We start from the raw sequence: 24089 nt of genomic DNA on the forward strand, positions 1-24089 counted from the left end.
TCTGTCCAAAGTCCTTTTAGTTAGCGATTGTCTTCAGATGGTTGGTTATGTAAATAGCGACAAGGGTGATCTAGATTGACGAAGTCTTGATCTCTTAGAAGATTGTCGTCTTTCCCTATCTAGTTTGTTATCTTGTAAGGTTGGCTATATTAAGAGTTGTAAAAATAAGTTGGCAGACATTTGGGATTGAGTAGAGCTAGAATGTTTAGATTGAGTAACATTTGGGATTCTCCTCCTCTATTCTTAGAAGATGTTATGAGGAATGTATCTCTAAATGCAGTTCGTAATAGTCTTTTCTTTTAATGAATTAGTATCTTTCTCAGCAAAAAAAAAGAAAAAACTGTTAAAGAGGCTGGCCAAACAATGGGAACCTGAAACCAACTAAGCCCAACCCCAAAATAAACTTGTGCAATATTTTTAGCCTGATGGGAACATACAGTTTGGAGAAACGAAATCGATACAATTTGGATAAACGAAGTCAGTTCTATGATTCTACCAATAAGGTCTAGGTTCAACTCCAGCATCTGTGGTTTATAGAATCATTGAAACAAGTCGCACAATGGTACTGATCAACCTAGCTGTTAGGTTCAAAATAGAATAAGCGTCATATTATAAGTGAAGTGCAGCAGGAGAGTACTACAGTCTACAGAGAATTACTTAACGAACAATATCAAACAGCACAGTTCTCCAAACAATGCATTAGACTACAATTTCAGTTTAACATCTAACACCATTAGATAGCCTTTCATATCCGTGAGTAATTTGTTGCCCTTCGTATTTAGCGAGCTTCGTACTGCACAACTGCAACAAACAAAACCGTCAGCTTAGGTTTGAACCAAAACTAAACTATCAAAATACATTCCCTGTCGGACGAACATACATTTTCAGAAAACATAGGAACGTCTCTATGGAGAAATCATAATTCAACTTGTTCAGCATAGCTTTTTTAACAAACTAATGCATACATAATGTTCATAATATTATCACGATCTCAAAGGGGGTCAAACACCAATCGTGCCAGGTATACCATAACATATGGTATACCTGGGCAGACCCCTTTGTTAGCAAAATACCATAACATATGTGAGGGCCAGGTATCTTTTCTATAATTCATATGTCAACGCCTAACTATGTGCTGGGCAGTCAACAGCCATCACACAATAAGTATAATCGTGCCTAAGAAACAGCCACAAATGAGAAGTCTTAACATGGGAAATTTGCACACTATGAGACAAAGTGTTGCTCAGCAGAATTTACATCAAAGTCGCTCAGCAGCACTTACAAAAGTTCCATTTTCTTAAGCTTTAGTTGCTACAACTACTTCAGCCTCAAACCCTAATGCTAAGACTTCTGCTTAGTGGTATAAGTTCATCGACATGAGAGTTTTCTTATAACCTAATATAAAATGCTATAGGACACCAATCACAGACAAATGTGAAAATTACAGAATCAGGTTTACTGCAGGACATGTAAGAACCCTTAGAAACACATATCGGAAGCAGTTGATACTTACAAAACACACATGTTTACTGCAGGACACAGGTCTAACAGGAAACTCGCCACTAGTTACAATTTTTCAACAAGGTAACAAGTGGGTTTATGCAGTCAGGGTCTAGCAACTGCCCATTTTTGCTATGCACGCATCTAGTTACTCAGGGGTTGAGGCAACAAACTTTCATCGTCCTAAAGGTAGGGTCCTAAAAGTAACAAGCAGCAAGATACCAATTTCCAAAAGTTTTCACCACACCCAAACCCAAAATTGACCATAATAAAACCCTAGATTTGAAACTTGGAGAATCATCTAATATGTTGAGCAATTCCAAAGTCTAACACCCAGTTTTGCGAAGTTACATAACTAACACGACTCAAAGATCAAAAGCGAATTCAGAGTTTAAAGTTCAGTAGAAGCTACTTACTTCGTTTGGTACGCTTCTTGTAAAGGATGCGATATCCACATTCCCTACACTGAATCACATCTCCCGGCTTCAGTGTGTTCTCCATCCCACAATCTAACAACAAAAACTAGGTATTTAAGAAACAAAATTCACGAAGAGAGTCCCTATCAGTAGAAACAAAATTAAAGTTGATTTCACTAACAATTTAAAATTAAAGCGAGAGTAGATTGTAAACATTACCTCCACAGATGTAACTGACTGGTTCAGCAGGTTGAGAATCCATGGATGAGAAAGTCAGAGGATTAAGGGTTTCTGAACAAAAAGAAGAATCTCAAATTAGGGTCCAAAAGGAGAAACAAATTTCAAAGATCAAAAGTTCAAATTTTCTGTTCTATAATGAGACGATTTTTCTGTTCTAGAAGAGAACCGAATGTTTGTAAACACAGGATTTTGCTAGGGTTTTAAAGGGGCCTTCGTGGTAGCCTCCAAGAACAGTGGTCAATCATAAAAAATGTAAACGACAACTATTACTATGCTGGAACTACAGGTGACAGCTGACAGGTGGTTCAAATTGTTTACCTAATTGTATCACTACTGGAAATTGATATCAAATATGTCGGTGGCTTAGATAACAAAACCTCCCACTTTCAATACTCTTCTTCTAAAGCAAGCAAGCAATCAAGCACCCATTTCAGATAACTGAATTCTGACACGTATAATGCTCAGAACTAGTGATGTAATAGCAGTTAAACAGACTCAACATATAGAACACAAATAACAATTCTTTGCTCCACTAAGTATCAAATTGCAGTCTTACACAGATCAATCATTCATGTATCTAGACAACCTAAGGCTTCTCAACATTTTTACGAAACCCAGATTTTATATCTCAATTTTATTCACAATACATAGACAACCAAGCAAGTAATACACATGTCACATATCATGGACTACAATTTGCAGTAACTGAACATCCATTAGTTCATGCTTGTACAACACAGACACATCTCCTTAACAGCTACAGATACAATGCCAAACAGCCAAAGAGGCATAAACATGAAAGTGATGCCAAGGTCAAACATAACATGACTGATATGGATTAGAGAGCAACAAACCTGACACAATGGACAAGTCCTAGATCCAGCATGACATACTTATAACAGCAAACCAACATTTAAGCTATAACAAACTGCAGCCAAAAGTGAAAGCAGCATAACATACATTTCATTTTTCCCTAACATTTTTCGACAAAGCTAAATATGGAGCTTCTAGACTAGAGATAGAGATCTTACAGAATTCAATTTACTCACAACTATTCACAAGTGATAACCCACTGACATAGGTTTTACTAAATAATACTCCAAATAACTCACAAGTGATAACCACCGGCTCAAAACTTCAGATCTATTGACCTAGAAGCATAAGAATTAAACACACACAAAGATCATATTCATTGCACATGATTCCAATAGTAAGAGACCCCAAATAAACATAACCCAACACTCAAAATCATATATCTATCAACCTAGAACCATAACACACACAAATATACTCATTTCCGAAGATTCTCATTGTAAGAGAAGATTGAAAATAAAACACCACACAACATGGTATACGAAGTAAGATTGAGCAAAAGTACCTCACTTACTCTCTGATGGGAATGAAAAGTACTTCTGGCTTTAACTCTTTTGAAGTGAAAAATCCCAAAGATGGAACACACATACAAGGATTCACACGAAAACAAAGTTAGAAATCAAAAATTAAACACTAAATTGCAAATTGAAAAATCCAATTGAAGTCATTTTTTAACTCCTTCGCCATTACCGCCAACAACAGCCCTAAAAGGAATAAAACACAGCATGTTATATCATTGATACTACTATAGCTCAATCAAAATTAAGGTAAGAATAAAGTTTACATAACGGCTTAAGTTCAACCACAACATTCAAAGGAAAACACCGGTAAACCAAATATTTCCAATCGTCATAAACTAAAGGAATGAAGCACTTCCCAACCAAGAGATGGCCAGCATATCTTTCAAGTTGAGTAACAACTATGGACCAATTAACTAGTTCCCAAAGGGTGGTAGTTTAATTTCTAAACTCAACTTCATCAACTAATAAGGCTCATTGCAGTAGAACATAATGGTTCATGAGATATTTTTTGAAACAATATTTTACAAGTCAGAAATTCAATTCAAAACAAATATAGTTGTTATAACTTATGGCCACAAATTCTATGGATATTCTTCAAACTCATTCAAGTATTATTCATGAATCAGATTTGGGGAAAATCGCCAAAATTCACACGTATAAACCTTACTTAACAATCTCCCCAAATCAGATCAGTAATCAAGAAATTGACACAAATTACAGAAAACCCGAGCTCTAATATCATCCAAATTTGAAGTTTGATCATCTAACTTTATAAAATCCCCCAAGTTGTGATAAACCCTAGATTCCCTGTTTTACATCAACTTCACATCACGGCAGAAATTAACAAAACTAGATACTGAATCACAAACCGTATCAAGTATAGTAACACCAATACTCAAGTTGGTAAGATCCATATCGATCAGGTAAAAACCGCTCACCACAAAATCGATTATAAATTGAAGAACAGAAAGGAGTAATTTCTTTACCTCGTTTACAAAGCGAGACAATATCAACAACTCCAAGTAATGGAATCTCTACAGAGTTCGCTCGTTCACGATTTCAGTCAAGTTATCTCAATTTTCTCCGATTACCAGAGACAAGAAGCAGAAGACGAAAAAGAGAAGGACTATAAAGGAGGAGCAGGTGTTAAAGATTTCAACCTGAAATTACCTAGGTACCCCTGATGGGTTTGGTAACTCTTCGAAGTTCGAACTACTGGATCCGGTTTTGAACCAAAAATCCGAACCGAAGGCTTAGTCCTATGGGCTACATATCTAGCTGCTAGATTGGTCATCCACGTCAGTCCGGACAACCTCCTAAGTCCTATGGTATTGCTAATCTAGCAGCGAAACGCTGAATAAAACAGCGTTAAACGCCGAATCGTTCGGCGCTACATAATTTTTTTTTTTTTTTAAAATTAATCATTATCTCTCTCCACCTTTTTCTTCTTTCTCTACAATTTTCTCTCTCTCTCCCTTTTTTTCCTCCCTCCATCACGTTTTCCCTCTTTTTTCCCCCTCTCTCTCCCTATTTTTCTTTTCTCTCCATCACATTCTCTCTCAAGAATTAGTAAAATATATAGAGCGTCGAATGGTTCGGCGTTTATGTCACTTTTTGAGCGCCGAACGGTTCAGCGTTTCAATCTCGCTGATAGTTGGACTGCGAGCACTTGTTAGGTGAGAGAACTATCAACTATCACTGTTAACTTTTTTCCAACACTTCTTTCTTGATTTGCAACACTTTTTGGCCTAATGTTACGGATAGAGCTGTCAACGGGGCAAGCTAGGGTCAACCCGACCCTAGCTTGACAAGCCATGGACGGGTTAGGTGATGTTTTTCAAATAGTGATTGTAGTAGTAGTAAAAACTGGGTCTTTTCAGACTTGTGAAGGTAACAAAATTTCTAGATTTAAATAAAATTTAGGAAAAATAGCAAACTGAAGTAAAATTTTATGGAGAAATAGGGGTTAAGATTCCACCAATCAACAATACTTATGTGATCTAATATTTTTTTACTATGCAATTTAAATAATTGGGTTGGTTCTAAAAATTGCCAAGAGCAGATTTTCCAAAATATCAAATGTTAATCACAAGTATAATGCATCAAGAGTCTAAAACTAAGCATGCATTATCAAGGGAAAACACAGTTGATTAATAAAAACCATTTAAATCATTTTTATCAATGCAATTAATCATATAAAAATATTGCATAAATTAATAAAATAGAGATTACCACATAATTATTGTGAGAATGGCTTCCTCTGTCACCCCTTGGATTGGGTTTAGCTCCTCATCCCAAAAAAATGATCATAAGATGTATTCATGGCTTAATAATGTGTTTTTATTGATGAAAATGGTGTAAAAAGAAGTTTGCAACGCTGTATAAATGTTACAGCGTCACTGTTACAAAGTGGAAGGGTCTTAAAAACAACGATAGTAGCACTAGCTGCTGTAAAACAACGACAGTTGGTTTTGAAATAAGACTGCTGAAGAACGACGGACTCTGCGAGTCTGTTCTTCGTGTTCTTCAGGTTCTTCAATGGCAGCAGCAGCAGCAGCACCAATTCTCTGTAACTTCCTCTACTCGTCTCTAAACTCCTCCTAACTCTCTCCTAAGGGTTTCTAAACTTTTCTATGACTTGAAACCACTCTTATATAGCCCTCAAATCCCAAATAACTCGTATAAATTCCGACTTTTTCTTCTCTGCGCTGTTGAGAGAATAATCCCTTCTGTTGAGCTTTTTCACGTGTTGTTAGCTATAAAATAGCTACCAAACTCTTCCCTAGACTTGAATAAGACCGTGTACATGTTAATCCATCGTCAAATTCCTCCAGAAATCTCTCAAAAATCTTTGAAAGTGCACAACAGGACACGTCTCTCTGTTTTAACTTTGATTGCTTCTCCCGGATATTCTAGCCCAATTAAGCCCATGAAATCATCCATACTAGAATTTTATATCCATATCACGTCCAACCCAATCAATTTCCGGTGTTTAATCTCCCTAAAACAGCTCCAACAATCGGATCAAAAATCAACAGCGAAATGCATGGCCTTTCCCGCCAAAACCAGTATTTGAAATTTGAAGAAGACCTCCCCCTATCCAGTTCTGGTGTCCCTTTAGCAGCTGCCTGGAAATGGGTCACCCCTTAGTAATTAGGTTACCCCTTATCCAAAAATCAAGGATCCGTATAGCAAGTGTCCTCTGGGGCATTTTCCGCACTTTTTTCGGGGTTCCTCCGGGGTATTTCTGGGATACTTCCGGTACACTTCTGAGGCGCTTCCGGTACGTTATCAACGGAGGTCCAAATGCCACATTTTTAGCCAAATTCGCCGCAAGTGATTATTTTCCAAAAACACCTACAAATACATAAAATAATCAAATAAGTACAATATCGAGTACTAACAATATATACAAATGAGCTATATTAGACACATAAATGCGTCTATCATTAGGGTCATCCCTAGCCCTAATACTGTTCATGCACAAGCCCAAAACCCCAACCCTAGCCCTAGACGGGTTGCGGGTTGGCTTGTGAAATAGGGTGGCTAAAACGTAAAATTACTTAAACGTATAAAAAACTCAGTGGGCAGAGGGATTCGAACTCATCCCACCTTGGTTCATATCTGAAAACTATAAGCACTCTTCGATTTTGTGGTTGTTGATTACTTTTGCTTGTTGTTTTATATATAATGGTATATTTATGTAGGTCAATGCTTTGCAAAACGCTAAGAAAGCACCCAGTACTCTGTAATCCTAAATCAAATGAAATTTGGATTGTATTAAATTATTGAAGGAATATTTGAACTTTGATTTCTAGCACAAAACTCTAAAATCATCCTAAAACTCCTAAATTAGTAATTTAAAATTCTTAAATTAGTAACTCAAAGGAAATCGACGGGTTGGCGGGTAACCCGCGGGTAGACCCCAACCCGGCTTGTTTTTACTAGGGCTAGATATGACAACCCTAACCCGGCTTGTTTAGATAACGGGCCAACCCGAGCCTGGTTGAAACAAGCCAAGCTAGGTCCAACCCGCGGGCCGGTTTAGAAATTGACAACTCTAGTTACGGATATACTCAAATCAAGTACAAGTTTCCATTTGAAATATCTGCCTCCCTCAAGCACCAAACAATATCAGTGCACTAACATGTGTTGGCAAAGGAAGGTGTGGGATTGATGAGGCAGCTGGCAATAAACCCCAATCCACATTACTCTACATGCATGACTACCAATAAGGAAGAACAGCAGAGACACTCTGGAATGATCAAAAATAGACCTGCACCGCACACGGTTGTCCTTTGGGCAAAACCTCAATTTTAGTTGGTTTCTTAATGTAGGATTTCTTTTTCTAACTTCTTAGGTCCGTTTTATATGGAGTCGTTGAAGCCTATATAAGAACACCAAGTATAGTTATTAGTTTGATTTGTTATTAGAGTTCTTTTTTGGGATATTTAATATTTGGCACCCAGTAAATGACTAATACATTGCTTTGGTACCCAACATTTCAAATATTAAAGGTTGGTATCTGAATCCAACGTTGACCGTAAAAGTCAACGTTTGACCAATTTTATTTTATTTTTATCTACTTTATATTCAACTATTATTCAATTTCACGGTTTTACCCTTAAAAGAATTTTTTTTATCTTCTTCCTCCCGTCTTCCTCATTCTGCAACAGCCATTGGAGAGGAGAGACGACGACTAATATGAAATTTGTTGCTTAGATTTCTGACGCGGTCCTTCCACAAAACCAAACCTTATTCAGGTGAAGCTCATTTATTTTTACCCATTTTTTGTAGATGGGTATGAATCTAAACCAAATCCCTAACCTCTATTTTCAATTATCCTTTCCGGTGTGAATTTGAGACAGAGATTTGGGATCAGAAATGGATTCTGGTGTTGGTGTTTCAACACCTACAGGGAAAGTGAAGATGGTGGAGTTTTGAAGAATGAGGGATCGATTTAGATATGGTGGTAAACAAGGAAATTTGGGTTTGACTCGAATTGGAAGTTGGCTGTGAATTGGTTCGAATCTATGAAGGGTTTAATGAGAAAGGAACGAGCTGGGTTCTATTGATTCCGTGAATGTGATTTTTTTTTGTCTTGAATCATGAATGAATTTGTGTATGTTTTCCATGGTTAATAACAAAAGATTTAGTGGAAATCCAGTGAAATGGGTTTGGTGAGTTAGTGACAGATCTGTTGTCGTTGTTGTTTGCTTTTTGTTTGAAGTGGGGAGATGCCTTGAAGAATTTGCAGGAATTTATGTGATGAAATGGGTAAAATTGATGGGTTATGGTGGATGATTGTTATAATTATTGGTATGGATTGATGGTGTGAGGCAGCAGCGAATGGAGGCTGAAATAAAGAATGAGAATGAATGGTATTGAATCACTGCCATAGATTGTGGAAGCAGAGGGACTGAAAACTATAGTTTTCATTAGGGGTAAAGTGGCAACTTAACATATCATTTTATTAAAAACTTAAAATAAATAAATTAAAAATCGGTCAAATGTAAGTTAAACGGTCAAACGTTTGATTTAGGTACCAACCCTTAATATTTAAAATGTTGGGTACCAAAACAATGTGTTGGTCATTTGCTGAGTACCAAACATTGAATATCCTTTTTTTTCCCTTATACTTTTACATGATTTTCTGTATCTTTTATAAATCTATCTATCTTACGATAGTTTTCATCTCTCTCGTGGCTATATATTTCTAAGCTTCCATCCCTCACCGAATATTTGAAGCTGCATAAATCAGTTCATTCTCTTCAACACAATTTCCAAAACTCTAACTCTCAATTATCATGGACTATATTTTTACAAAAGTATGGAGAAAATTCATGAAGAAGGTATAATTAGTCGGGATGAACTCATGCGACACATATTATACTACAGAAACAATCATTCAGGTGTAGTTCATTTACATTCAATCTGGTTGAGGAACATAGAATAGATAAGAAGTTAATCTATCCTTTATTTTCGGGTATGATTTGCGACATTCTCGCAACCTTACAAATATTAATTTCGCAAGCTCTTTAATTTTCGCAGGACTATCACATCTTTCTCGTGATCTTAGGTGACGTCATTTATTATATTCTTCCTGAAATTGTTCTGCGACGCTATTGTATTGTGTTGTTGATAATTTCGCTGAAATATTGTCGTTGCGAGATTCTGATCCTACACCAAAAAAAAATTACAAAACGAATAAATGACATCCAAAGAGATTTTTGGTGGGGTAAAAATACTAGCTCTAAAGGAATTTACATAAAAGCTTTTGACTTCCTTTGTAACCCAATTAATCAGGGAGGATTGGGTTTCAAAGAAGCTAATAAAGTTAACCAAGCCATGATCAGTAGGATAGCTCGGAGGTTAGTTAGCAAGCCTGATGACTTGTGGGCAAATTTTTTGAAAGGAAAGTGCTTTAATAAAACAGGCGCTTTACATTCAAAAAAGAAATCTTCTGCTTCATGGATATGGAAATGTTCCATCAATTTCTGGGATCATAAATGGATCCCTTCTAAGGATCAACCTCTGGCTAATTCAATGACCAGATTTTCAAACATAACGCTTGTGTCAGATTTGATCAATCAAGACACAAAAAATGTGGAATGAATCTTTGTTACGCTCTTTCTTTGACAACTCTTTAGTAAATGAAATCCTGAGCATCAGACTTTATGTTTCCAACAATGGAAGACTAAAGAAAGATACACTAAGATGGATGCTAACCAGAAATGGATAATTTTCAGTTAAATCTCTTTATGCTAAATTACTTAACCCTTTGGGATCAGTTTCTACTGAAACCAAAAATTTTTGGCAGGGTCTGTGGAGGATGGATACTTCACAAAGAATAAAACTCTTTACATGGAAATGTTTTCAAAACACTTTACCAACTAGGGAGAAACTAGGCTCAATTCTGGATGTCGAAACGGAGTGCATTTTTTGTAAACAAGCCATTGAATCTACTTATCATTTATTTTTTGAGTGTTCTTATGCTAAAGCAATCTGGAATCTTGCACCAATGGCAAATCAGGGAGTACTTTCTAACACCCATAATATTTCATTTTTAGACAAATACAAGGAATGGTTAATAGGAGACATTAACTCTATATCCATGGCATTAGCAGCAACTAAATGCTGGTTCATTTGGAAGGAAAGATGTCTGAGGGTCTTTGAGAAACAAGAAAGAACACCTGAACAACTTGTTACAGACATTTCAAGACACTTTGCTTATTGGCATCCACAAAACTTAACTAGTGATAGCATTCAAAACAAGACAAAAACAACTTTACAACCTATTTGGAAATTTCCTACTAGAAATAGCTTGAAATTGAACTGTGATGCTTCTTGGATTTCAAAAGACACTAATTCAGGTTTTGGTTGTATTCTTCGCAATCATCTAGGAACAGGTAAAGGAGCAGCAATGGGAGTCTTCAGAGCATCAACAGCTGAAGAAGCAGAAGCTCTAGCTCTGCTGCACACTACCAAATGGGCCATTCAACACAATATGCAAAATCTGGTCATAGAGGGAGACAATCAAGCAACCATCAATTATCTGCAAGGGCATACAATTTCAGTTCAATGGCAAAGCATTGCTATTCTAGAAGAAGTTAAATCTGAAGCAGCAAAACTTATCTCTTTTTTGGGTTTTACACATGTGGACATGAGAGCCAACAAAGTAGCTGACTTATTAGCAAAGAAAGCTAGAAAAGAAAACAATTCTGTCTGTTGGTTACTTTCTGCACCTTTATTTCTAATTCTTTCAATTGCTTATGACTCTGTCAAAGCACAGTCTGTCTGTAATGATCAAAACTCTATTATAGCGTTTTCTGATGTTGTTAATTCTGCAGATTCAGCCACCAGAGGAACAACCAATACTATTGATTCCAAATGGGACTGAATCAAGGGATTAATGCTTTCTTTGGTAATCTATCTTACTTTCAAAAAAAAAAAAAAGAACATCATTTTATTAAAAACTTAAAATAAATAAATTAAAAATCGGTCAAATGTAAGTTAAACGGTCAAACGTTTGATTTAGGTACCAACCCTTAATATTTAAAATGTTGGGTACCAAAACAATGTGTTGGTCATTTGTTGGATACCAAACATTGAATATCCTTTTTTTTCCTTATACTTTTACATGATTTTGTGTATCTTTTATAAATCTATCTATCTTAGATAGTTTTCATCTCTCTCGTGGCTATATATTTCTAAGCTTCCATCCCTCACCGAATATTTGAAGCTGCATAAATCAGTTCATTCTCTTCAACACAATTTCCAAAACTCTAACTCTCAATTATCATGGACTATATTTTTACAAAAGTATGGAGAAAATTCATGAAGAAGGTATAATTAGTCGGGATGAACTCATGCGACACATATTATACTACAGAAACAATCATTCAGGTGTAGTTCATTTACATTCAATCTGGTTGAAGAACATAGAATAGATAAGAAGTTAATTGTTCTTGACGTTGGGTTATCACGACTAATGGGGGATACCGTAGTTTTCGCGAGAATGGATGGAGATGAAAATGTTAGCTGTATGCAATTCTTGAAAGATACGAAAATCGTTAAAGCTCCAACATTTTTGTCAGAGATGGTGTTGTGTGTGGAAGATATGTTGGGTCTGGTAAAATAGAACTTATACGGGAAATGCTAAGATACCAGGGAGGTTGAGTTGCCTCTACTTGTTCATATTGAGCTCCCCTCTTGCGCCCAACTGGCCCAGTAAGTACCACGGCCACCAAGCTTGAAGAGTCGTTCGGTGATACAAATTTAGAATTTGAGTTCAACAAGGAGAAAAGATTACTGATTCGGGTATGAGTTTGAATATTTTAGCTTGACAGTCTGATGCGTTTTGAATATTTTAGTTGCAGCTGCACCAGCAACTCGACATTCCTTAGTAGCTTGAGTGTCGATGAGACCTAGCTCATTATCAGTCTGATATGTTTTTATACAAAACTTTTGAACTCATGTCTAACAAGGACTCCGTACACAACCAGGGCAGGTCAGGCTCAAACCTCACTTTTATTCTGCTAATATGCCTCAATTAGCCTCCCAATGGCTTCTGAGGATTCTATTAACATTCCCACCGGTGGGATTAAAGTCTTGTCCTCTCTCCCTCGCGAAGAGAAAGAAGTAGATTATTTTATTCTAACTAGTATAGCACGCATGTGCGATGTGTTTCATGATATTGTTATCTTCGTACTGTAATTGACGATCAAAGTCAACACACGGTCAATTCATGTTTACTGTGCAAAAGTAATCACAAAATAAACTTAAAATTTTCATTTAGTAATAATTTTTCAATTATAAATGTTCTTTTACTTCATTGAGTAAGTACGTACATCTTTCAAGGGATGTATATTTTATGTCACGTGAACAGAAGTATATATATATATATACTGATTCGTCAACCAAGTACCGAAAAAAGTAAGATGAACATGTACAACTTAAAATCTAAAACAATGATCCTTACAAACACATGGGCGATGGGGAGAGATCCTGAGTACTGGGAGAAACCCATATAGAAAAAAGTTGGTCTTTTTACAGGTGGTTGACATTTTTACAAACACTTGAAAGGAAATTAATTAATTAATTTGATTAGGGAATCAAACATGAACTGCTAACTTGTTAAGGAAGACAAATTGAATTGAAACGGAAACTAATTTACTAACCAGTTTAGCAGAAGACTATGAGCATCGTGAAGCCTTTGAAGTGGGGAGAAAAGCTTTGGAACCCTAACAGAAACGGGAAGCCCAAACCACAAATTGAGATTCTAACCTTTCCGTAATGGAAGAAGTAATCAGTTCACCCCAATTCTCAAAATTGCGGGTATGATTTGTGAAACAATGAATTCAACCAATTCACGTTACTGTTGGGAATTGATGAAGATAAAAATCGAGAATAAAGAAGAGATTTCAATCTAGAAGAATGAAACCGAGAAAGAAGAGGTTTCAAGCACTTTTTCTTGCAAATCTAACTTCCCAATTCATCCTTCCGTGATAATGAGAAGATAACTGAATCGCACCTCCAAATCACCGGTGGGTTTGACAGTGGGTTTTAAAAGTGGGACGAAAAGAATCATTGCTCTTCAATAGTATTAGTAAGATTAGTAAGATAAGATGAGTTTCCAAAGCTCGTTGATTATCCAAAAGACAAAATTACACATCAAATTTTAGATTTGAGCATCTCCAACAGTGGGTGCTAAAAATTCTATATGGAGTTTTTATTTATGGAGTTTTATATATGTGAGAAAAATAACAATGTTTTGTTCACCAACCATTTCCAATAGTGAGAGTCTTATCAAGTGATTTCTGTTTTCCTATTCGTTAAGAATAGATTTATATGGAAATAATAATTAAAAAAATTGATGACATGGAGGTTATTTTCAAGGTCTAAATGAGACTTTCTATAAGACTTTCTTATTTATTTTCACACCCCTCATATTTTGTAGAATCTACTATTGGAGATGGATTTATGGTAATTGGGGGTGTAAAATCTTACGGGTCATGAAAAATAAAAGACTTCACCCTCTATTGGAGATGCTCTAAGGTGCTGGATTGGCTAGCTAGAGTGAGGTGAGACTATATATCCAGACCTCCATTTTTGGTGAGTCTTGAGTCCGGTTCTCAGTCTAATAAACAGATTTTTCTCGTCTCTTTTTCCACTATCAGTTAGAAGGGTGGCTTTACGTGGTTGTCCTGTGGTGTTAGGGTAGCCCTTTAGTGTAACTTTGTGGTGTTTTTGCTTAATATAATCAATTTCGACGGAGAAATTTAAAAAGAAATACATTTATAGTCACTTTATGATGCATTTAGTGATTTGGACGGTTCAAGTTTGAATATTATAGCTTCACAATCATATACGTCTAAACATGGTAAAACACACTATGGCCTTCAGATATATATATATATTGTTTCGGTAAGATAAAGGTACACATGCCGGTGTCTCTGTAGTACAAGTGTCCGTGTCCTCGCGTGTCGACACAGCACAATATTTTTTGGAGTGTCCTTGTAACACAGCAAACAAGATACTCTGAACAACTGATTTGAAACCATCAGCGACCCATTTTAAACATGAACAAACTAAAAATACAAAATGCTCTTGTATGCATGTTATGTAATCTAAGAGAATAGATAGAACAGACACTTTCTTCCTCCTCCAACACACCTAACTGTCATCTGTAGTAGTTCGACCACAACAATATCAAACCGACTTGGCCAACGCAAATTTAGGGATTTCGTCATAAATGTCCCTATACATGCATCTACAGAAGCATGTCACATATTCTGGGCCTTATCCGTCTTCTTCCAAATTCCAGCTCCTCCTACTAATTAAAAGTATAAATTTATCACATCACGCCTATGTTCTTCATTTACCATGTCAAACTGAAACGCAAGGGAATCTGTCACAAAATGTGTCTCCAAAGAACAAAAAGGAAAATCATGGATAGGAATGCTATTTATACATCAACAGAAAGGCCCTCCTACTGGTGAATTTAGTATCACATAAATTGGTCAGTACACAGTCCTAACTTTCTAACATTTCCCTAAAGCCTAAATGTGCTGTACTGGTATATAACACCACATGTAAAGCCTAAATCATGTGTATCTATCTACTAGTTAAGAAGCAGGTGAAATGTTTTTACCTTGAATGATTATAACGAGACAGAGCATAACTTTAGACAATGCAGCTTTTGCATCTTTCATCTTCTTATGTGCTCTCGGACGTTCGCTTCTGCACGCTTCAATATCATAAGCTCAGAGATATGATGGTCCTACACCAATCTCAGTCAATACTTTCTGTATCTGAATCTTTAACTTATGTCTCAAGACTCTTGACCAAGATATTCCCAGTATTTATTAAGCATATGATCTTCGGGTTTTACTTGATCCACTTTCCTCTGCAGAATATTGCATATGCATCAGCAGAATACCTATTTCTTTCAACCAAATGGGACCTGTGAAACAAGAATGCATTAAAACATGATGTGGAGTAGAAAAAAATATTGTTTTCCTCAAAAGAAATGGTAGGTTCAGTCTCATTTCTATCACTGACAGAGGAGAGCCTTGGAGTCTTAAATGTTAATCGTCTCTGGATGACAATCCTACATATCACAAACATTGGGAGGATGAGAATTTACACATTCATCTCCAGTCTGCAATAAAATTTTCCAAAATTGTGATTTCTTAGCCACTCTTTTTACTGCCTACTAATTTTGAGAACATACGGGATTATTCTAACATTTTGGTCTGACAAGGTTCAATATCAAGAAACCATTCAATTGGGAGACACTGATTGGATATATTAAACTACTGTATTCGCATCCTGGTACAGCAAACAAACGGTTCATACGATGCAACGATACACAATGATATCCCAAAATGTATAATTTACAAACAAAATTTTCTGAACAACTAAATCTGTAATAACCATCAGCAATCCATTTTAAACATGTACATGAATACCTCTTTCAGGTTAGTACATGCCAACCCAGAGCTAAAACTACAAAAATGTGAGAATAGGTAGAACATAAACATTTTTTCTGCCCCAACACACCTAACTGCCATCCGTAGTAATTCGACCACAATAATATCAAACCGACTTGGCTAATACCAAAGTAGGGGTGTCATTACCCATACATGAATGTGTAAAAAAATATCACATATTCCGGGTCTTATAAGTCTCTTTCAAAATTACAGCAAGTTGATACTCTGTCAGCTCCTCCTACTATAACATTGCGCCTATGTTCTTCACATATCATGTCACATTTACCATGTCAAACTGAAATACAAGGAGATCTATCACAATATGTGGCTCCAAAGAACAAAAAGGAAAATCATGGATAAGAATGCTGTTAAATACATCTGCAGAGAGACCCTCCTATTAGTGAATTTAGTTAAGAAGTCCTAACTTTCTAACATTTCCGTAAAGCCTAAATCATGTATTGTGGTGGTGGATAACAACACAAATAAAGCCTAAATCATGAATATCTATCAATTAGTTAAGAAGCAGGGAAGAGGTGAAATGTTGTTACCTTGAACGATTATATCGAGGCAGAACATAACAGTGATGCCCATGGCATACTTACTACTATTCGACGGTGCAGATTTTGCAGCTTTCATCTTCTTATGTGATCTCATATGCTTGATTCTTTTCTGCCGCAACATCGCAAGCACAGAGATTTGATGTATCACAAATTGCAGGATTCTCAGCCGAAAACTTCTGTCTCGGACTCTTTAACTTATGTCTCAACACTCTTCACCAAGTTTGAAATGAGATATAAACTTGGTTGCCTGCAGATGGTCAAGTTTTAATAGTTACTTCATTGATTGTTATCAAATACAACTAACAAAGATAAAATGATAACTACTTCATTGACTAAACTTTCTGCCATTGTTGGAACAACACAGATAAACACGTCAGTGTTCATGGGGTCTTCAGCTTTAGGGTAAGTGCAGATGGCAAAGATTAAAGATGATAAAACAAATTATCCTTAAGGTGATGGTGCCAGGGGAAAATAACTTCGCACCCTGCTACCAACTTATATCTGATGGTGTTTTTCATTCGCTTTTCGAAATGAGCTTCACCCTGTTGGACTACATAAGCTATAAAAAGAGAAGAAATATATACATAAATGTCGGAAAACAAAGGCTTTACCACGCTAGAACTGGTACTTTTTGTGGGATGGATGGTGCGGAACCTAAGTCGATGCACATAATTGTACCAAATTACTTAGAAGCACCATTTCCTATATCCTACCAAATTCAGATGTGCACATGGGAACTTATAGACTAGGTGTTCGGTGTCATTTCCAAGGTGACAAAAGTTGCTAATGATTTTCCATGGTAACTTCACATCATAGGCATGATCATCATTATTTACTACCAAACGTATGAAGCAGAACCTTCAAAGTGGACATGCTTTAGCAACTGACAGTGGCACGAATCTTTAACTAGTATAACACGGTGAACAGCAAGCCTATTTAACTGCATATAACCCATGTTCCCTACTTAAACGTAGTTATGACAATGATCATGTTCCCACCTAATGCTCAAGGTAAAAAAAGCCCAGAAATGAACGAATTCACACATTACATAACATTGGAGGAATCCAATATAATGGGGAAATACAAATTGAGATCACTATGAATTGACATTCAGAGAATCTGGGTTTTAGAAATGAAACAATTTCTCTAGTATCAAAATCAAGACAAAACGGTATAAATCATGGATAATAGACCTACTAGGAATACTACGAGAAGCACTAAAAGCGTACTAAAAGCATACAACTTGTTAACGAAAACAAAATAAAATCTAGGAACAAAAACACCGAATCGACATTTTACAGCTAGAAGAACTCAAGATTAAAACAGTCCAACAAGGAACGGAACCAAATCAATCATTGCCGTTTAACAAAATTATAAAAACAAAACATGGAAGAAAACTAAGGATAAGAAGAAGAACAAACCTGTTTGCTAGTATTACGATTAAGGAGCATTACGACTCTCCAAGGATCTTCATAATGTTCCTCTTCTGAAACTGGTGGTTAAAGATCCAAAGAAAGTATCCCTGAGGTTTTCTTTGATATCTATTGTTCTTGTATGGCGGTACTTAGTTTTGAAAGGAAATATCATCATGCCGGGTCCATCTTGAAGAACCCATCGCTACCTTCGTACTAATTATTACTTAGGGTTTTGATAATTTGAGGTGGTGAAATTGAGAATCAATTTGGTTTCTGATTTGGGGGAACAACAAATATGAGATATAGGAATTGAAATTTAGGGCAAACTGAAAAAGGATCGAGCTCGAAAATTCGACACACATAAAAATAAAAGATTTAAATTCTTTACACACGAAATTGGATCTGAAATTATTGAAATCTGAAATTGAAGACGGACGGAGACTGACTAGGGTTTCGCTACTCACTTTCTGCTGGATTTCAGATTTGAAGAGGGGTAAGTAGTTTTTATCAGTGAAATTTCCAAGAATGCCATTCTAAGATCGTAAAATTACTGTAAACCCTATCTCTTTCTCAACCGGAGCACAGACAGCGTAGAAGCACTTGCCAAGAATAACCGGATACAATGGGCCTATTCGTATGCATATGGCAAAACAAAAAAATGCCATTTGCCATACCTTGTGGCATGGCAAACCAACTGCAGTATTATGGGGAAATAATTGACCGATGGTGTCTTCATCGAGCGATATTGGCAATAGCGCCAGTGACAAAGACTCCATCGCTGGATATTAAAACAATATCGATCGATGAAATGTCTTTAGCCAATGGCTAGTACTTTGTCGCCTATAAATAGGTCAAACTACAAATTTACGCCAAAATTTTTTACTAAAATTTATTATGTATTTCTCTCTTTCTCGATCTCTAAAATTTCTCAAATGGAAGAATTTCAAACCCAGAATGACTCGGCAACGCAGCTTGATTATTCTATTGTAGTACTTGAAGCAGTAGTTAAAAACATATGCGATACTTATAAAGAAATAGGTAAAAAAAAATAAGTCTTCAAGTTTTTGATATTAGCCAACTCAAACCCACAGAGAAGAAGACAAGGAATAGTTCAAGGCTTGAAGGCAAAGAAGAGTACTAGTCGCAAAAATAAAGGAAGCTCCTTTCATGGTAGCATTGATTGGAAGTTATGTGAATTAAAGAAGGTAAACAAGATGAAAAGATTGTATGAGATTTTTTGTTATTAAAGTCCTTACTTTAAATTATTATTGTCTAGTTGTATATCTTATAAAAATGATTATTAATGATTAATTCGAAGTTTATATCAAAAAAGGGCATTTGTTGTGAGTTAGAAATTTTGACTCGCATTGCTGAAATTAAGCTTGTTAAATGAATTCAAAAAATATTCTTCAAAATTAAGATTATATTATTCTTAATTCAGACTTACATTTTAATTAGGCTTACATTTATGCTTATATTTAAATTTTAACAAATAAAGTAAGAAATATATTAAAACTTGCATTAATTTAGGATTAAGTTGACAACTAAGAAATCAAAACATAAAAATTGGATTATATTTGGGCAACACTCTTAAGATCTCTTAACAACTTCAAAATTGGAATGTTTTCGTTTGATATGGAGCTATTCTGTTCGACACCTTTGTTCAAGGTCCATCATAGTTTTACCATTCCTCATGTTTCGACTAGCTTGTGTTACCAAAGCGACGTATATTTATTGAAGAAATCACTCAACGTGCTCAAATCGTGATTGTAGAGGTTCATTATCTCTTCTTGAAATTTCACAAATATGTTTTCTCAGAATGGCTTGGCTTGGAGCGCACCACCAATGATACGACATTGAGTAAAGAAAACATAATTCCTACAAATACATTCATCTTCCCTAGTAGTAAATTTTGGACTCCGCCTTCTTATTTGATTTTGCATACTGGCTCGGTTAACAACTCTTTGATTTTCGGCAGCATGTTGATTTTCTATGAACTCAACATTGTTCATTTTCTGACATATTATGAAAATGATGGAAGATGTATGAGTTTGAGAAATTCGAGAGAGATTTGAAACTTCTGGTGTGAGCTGAAATGAATTCGAAGTTGAGTATTTATAGGTGTGGGAATTCCTGACTGTTGGATGATAAATAACTGAGCGATGATCATATCACTGATACATAGAAACACTTACCATAAGCGCAATAATGACCATCGAGCGATATTGAGACCCCCGAGAGATGGAGTCTCCATCGTGTATGCGTAAGTGGTATATTTGCCACTTAGCCACTTATGTTTGCTTCTTTGCCATATACACAATGCACTACCACGATGTAGATTTTCATAGATTATTATGCAGTAATTATTATTTACCTTTTTACAAGGAAGTTGAAGTGATGACCATATGGATCCTTAATCGTGTACAGTATAATCTTAAGAATGAATGAGGAGAAGGAGCAAGCCAAGAAGAAAAAGAAAGACCTAGAAAAGAAAGGAAATATAAGCAAATCTTATTAGACCATCAGATTATCTTTATCCAACGGTATAGGGGATTTGTTACAACGGTATACGTAAATGGATTTATCAAACCCTTTGTTACAAGATCCCGATCCTAAACTATAAATATATGCCTATCAATATATGCTGGTTGATTCCTTTTTCTCTTCCATCTAAATCAGCTTTGTTCTCCCCTTTTCTTCCTCTTAGCTTTTGTTTAGTTTTATCAGTTACTTCCAAGAATTTTAGTTTTTCTTTACTGTCAGCTTAAAAAGAGTTAACTCACATTTGTTCATCTGAATTCAAGTTAAGATGCCTTTCTCGGGACTTTATCCCTGTATAGTTCGAAAGGTTCCTATTCGGTTTTTGTACGATAGAAAGGTTGCACATCCTTCTACGAGTACTAAAGTTTTCATTGAGGTACAAGTTAGAGAAAAGTTTTCATTCTGGACCATCTTGATGTTTCATCTCCGCCTGATCATGTTGAACCGCCTAACAAATATCTATCATCATGGAGATTGTTCCAAATCGACTTTGAAGATCTACTTGCGGAGGATGTCTTCCACCAATGTTGTGATCCAAACTCTCTTTATACCTATGTTCATCAGCAATAACGTCCACTCTGCGGCCAGGTTCTGAATTTCTTTAAGCGCTGAGTATCATTGTTTTGTAAAAAGATCGCAGCAGTCCTTGTGGAGAATAAGCCGAAATCAGTGACTATTATTACTTATATCACTAATGTATGTGTATTTGATCTGGAACAAGACGAGTGCGAAGCGGAACATTCATTCAGAGTTTGTGGTAAGAGTTGTATTACAATGAAAGAAAACTGTAGGAGTTAAATATCGCACATATTAATAATCACACGAAGTGAAGAATACAACATACCAGAGGAATATCGCACACAACAAATTGAGACGTCACATCAGGTGATATCAGCAAAGTCACGAGTAAAGTGTGAGGAGTTATGCGAAGATGTAAGATATGCGAAGATGAGCGATTGTATATGAGCGAATATGTCGCACAGAGATCCCGAAAATAAAGGAATTCTTAGCTGTCATCCACTATGTAAACCCCTATATAAAGGAGAGAGTAGTTGTCTTGTAGAGGGTTAGAACATATATAAGTCTTGTAAGAGAGATCGTAAGAGAAAGAAAGTGAGTTTAGTCTACAAAAGTGTTATTGTAAGTTTCCATCAACCTTGTAAATAATTTGAATATATTCAACCAATGAGATAATTTCGCATAATGATTACATAGAGAAACAATTAGGTAAATTGGAGTGTAGTTGTAAGATTTCTTACAACTACATTTTTGGCGCTAGAAACAACTCTGGATTGATAAATCCTGGTAATAGATTTGAAATTCAAAGAGAAATTAAGGAAGAATCATAAAAGATTAATGAAGAAAGCAAGAATCACACCAGTTCAAGAAAGAGGCAAAGATATACAGTGTCATAACATAACTAAGGTATCAATTTCTAAAGCAGATTTCCAAGCGACAATAACCGGGAAAATTCATAAAAGAAATCATGAAGGAAAGAAAATTGAAACGATGAAGGTAGAATTACCATTACAGGATTGGGAAAAGGTGAAGATATCCTTTACGGCAGATAAAATTCCAAAAGAAGACTTACAACGAACAGATCCGTTGGTAATCACGGTCACAGTCGAGCGAGAAAACGTTATTCCACAACAGAAAACATTTGAAGGATGGGCGATTGATAAGACATTGATAGATACAGGAAGTGCAGTTGATATATTATTTTATCGCACATTTAAAGCAATGGGATACAAAGATGAAGAAATGACACCAGCATCATATAATATTCATGGATTCAATAAAGCAATTACAAAGCCAAAGGGAGAAATCGTGATGCGAATATTACTAGGGGAGATCGAAACTAAGATATCACTATGTGTGCTTGACATTGAGTCACCATACAACATGTTGTTGGGACGACCATGAGTACATGTATTAAAGGCAGTCGCGTCAACATTACATCAATGTATCAGATTTCCAATTCCAAGCAGTATATGTGAAATCAAAGGAGATGTTAAGGCTGCGAATACTTGCAATCAAATAAATGTGCGAAATTATGAAGGACGAGCGAAGAAACGAAAGGATAGATGGATAAAAGCGAAAGAACAAAGAAAAGAAGAGAAGTTCCGGATATACATGATAAGAGCAAAAGAAGGAAAAGGAATACCAGGTGAAGAACTAACTGAGGAAGGTGAACGAATTAAAGAAACTAAGGAACCAACACCTATGGGCGAACCAAAGGCGAACTTTACCGCAGTAGAACCAACAAAAAAAATCAATATAAGAACTGAAGAAGAACCAAAAATATTAAGAATCAGAACCAAAATGGGTAAAGAAGAAGAAAAAACAATAAACATTCTGCGATCATATGGTGATATTTTCGCATGGAGTATGGATGAAATTCCAGGAATAAATCCATCTGTCGCATGTCATAAATTAGACATTAAGAAGAATGCCAAACCATTCAAGAAAAGGATAAGGAAAATTGCAACTGATTATCATCCTAAAATTGAAGAAAAGTTACAAAAGATGCTAGATGCAGGAATTATAAGAGAAGCAAAAGATCCAGAATGGATAGCAAATATGGTGGTGGTACCTAAAAAGAACAATGGAATTAGGATATGTATAGATTTTACAGATCTAAATAAAGCGTGCCCGAAAGATAGCTTTCCTCTACCCGACATACCCCAAATGGTGGAGTTTGCGTCTGGAAATGATAGAGTCACGATGTTAGATGGGTACAAGGGCTATAATCAGATTCCGTTAGCAGAAGAAGATCACACTAGTGGAAAACAGCAATTCCGCGACCGCCAGGACACGTCATATATACGAGTTAAACGACCTATTCTAGGGTTCTCTGAATGGGTCGTTTATAAAGAGTTTTTTAATTGCACGAACCTTATTGCGTGGGTCTCTGAACAGAGACCGTTTCTTACAGTAACTAGATGTTGACCCGCGATACTTGTCGTAGATTTGAATTATAATATAAAAAAAAAATTCAGATTCAGATCAGCTGAAATGTTTGAATGTCTGAATCTGAATTAATCTTACTGGTATTTAAGTCAAACAGTCAAGTCAAACTACATTCAAACTGAAATTCAAATGCAACCTCAAATTTAACTAAAATTCAAATGCAACTTCAAATTAAATTGAAATTTATAATCAAACTTAGAAATTTAACATTCATCCATTTTATCCATTGGGTGTAAAACCACACAAAAAAGATGAAATATTGAGAAAGTATTCAGGTGGAAACTAAAAACCAGCAAGTCATTTCCGATCGTCTAGCTTCTTGAACTCTAAGAATCCAAAAACCTGAAAAAGATAAATCAAACATTTTGCATAATGAAATATTTTAAGGATACGAAACAGTCGTGAGTAATACAAGTTGCAATGATGAACTTACTCTTAAAGAAGCACATGAAAGCTTACTCTGCAGTTAAGGAAACAACCTCGCAGCCCTTGGCACCACTTTCATTGCAGGCCCTAAGAATAGAAACTTCATTAGTGATGCACAGAGCTTTAAGGATCC

General features: G+C 35.9%; 2 protein-coding genes and 1 long non-coding RNA gene across 10 annotated transcripts; 1 reads left to right on the plus strand and 2 right to left on the minus strand.

Moving 5' to 3' along the window:
• Positions 1 to 550: 550 nt before the first annotated feature.
• On the minus strand, positions 551 to 4680 carry LOC113328439 (DNA-directed RNA polymerases II, IV and V subunit 12-like). 5 transcript variants are annotated; one of them, XM_026575556.1, is made up of 6 exons: positions 4537 to 4673; positions 3720 to 3733; positions 3544 to 3580; positions 2136 to 2207; positions 1917 to 2009; positions 551 to 801 (listed from the first exon to the last, which is right to left on the minus strand). In XM_026575556.1, the coding sequence occupies exons 4-6, from the start codon at positions 2176 to 2178 to the stop codon at positions 779 to 781; spliced, it is 159 nt and encodes a 52-aa protein (XP_026431341.1). In that variant the 5' UTR covers positions 2179 to 2207; positions 3544 to 3580; positions 3720 to 3733; positions 4537 to 4673; the 3' UTR covers positions 551 to 778. The 5 variants fall into 5 exon arrangements, with proteins under 5 accessions (XP_026431341.1, XP_026431340.1, XP_026431339.1 ...); XM_026575554.1 differs by having other exon boundaries at positions 553 to 801; positions 3535 to 3580; positions 4537 to 4672; XM_026575555.1 differs by lacking the exon at positions 3720 to 3733 and having other exon boundaries at positions 4537 to 4677.
• Positions 4681 to 10664: 5984 nt separating this feature from the next.
• LOC113328296 lies at positions 10665 to 11450 on the plus strand. The gene has a single exon (XM_026575414.1). The coding sequence runs from the start codon at positions 10665 to 10667 to the stop codon at positions 11448 to 11450; it is 786 nt and encodes a 261-aa protein (XP_026431199.1).
• A 2980-nt stretch (positions 11451 to 14430) lies between these two features.
• LOC113328195 lies at positions 14431 to 18482 on the minus strand. Of its 4 annotated transcripts, none has more exons than XR_003349297.1 (4): positions 18026 to 18482; positions 16593 to 16851; positions 15204 to 15515; positions 14431 to 14943 (listed from the first exon to the last, which is right to left on the minus strand). It is a non-coding gene; the product is annotated as an uncharacterized LOC113328195 (long non-coding RNA). The 4 variants fall into 4 exon arrangements; XR_003349296.1 differs by having other exon boundaries at positions 15204 to 15662; XR_003349295.1 differs by having other exon boundaries at positions 15204 to 16339.
• Positions 18483 to 24089: the final 5607 nt, after the last annotated feature.

Source organism: Papaver somniferum, unplaced genomic scaffold, assembly GCF_003573695.1.
Source record: "Papaver somniferum cultivar HN1 unplaced genomic scaffold, ASM357369v1 unplaced-scaffold_107, whole genome shotgun sequence".
NCBI lineage: Eukaryota > Viridiplantae > Streptophyta > Magnoliopsida > Ranunculales > Papaveraceae > Papaver > Papaver somniferum.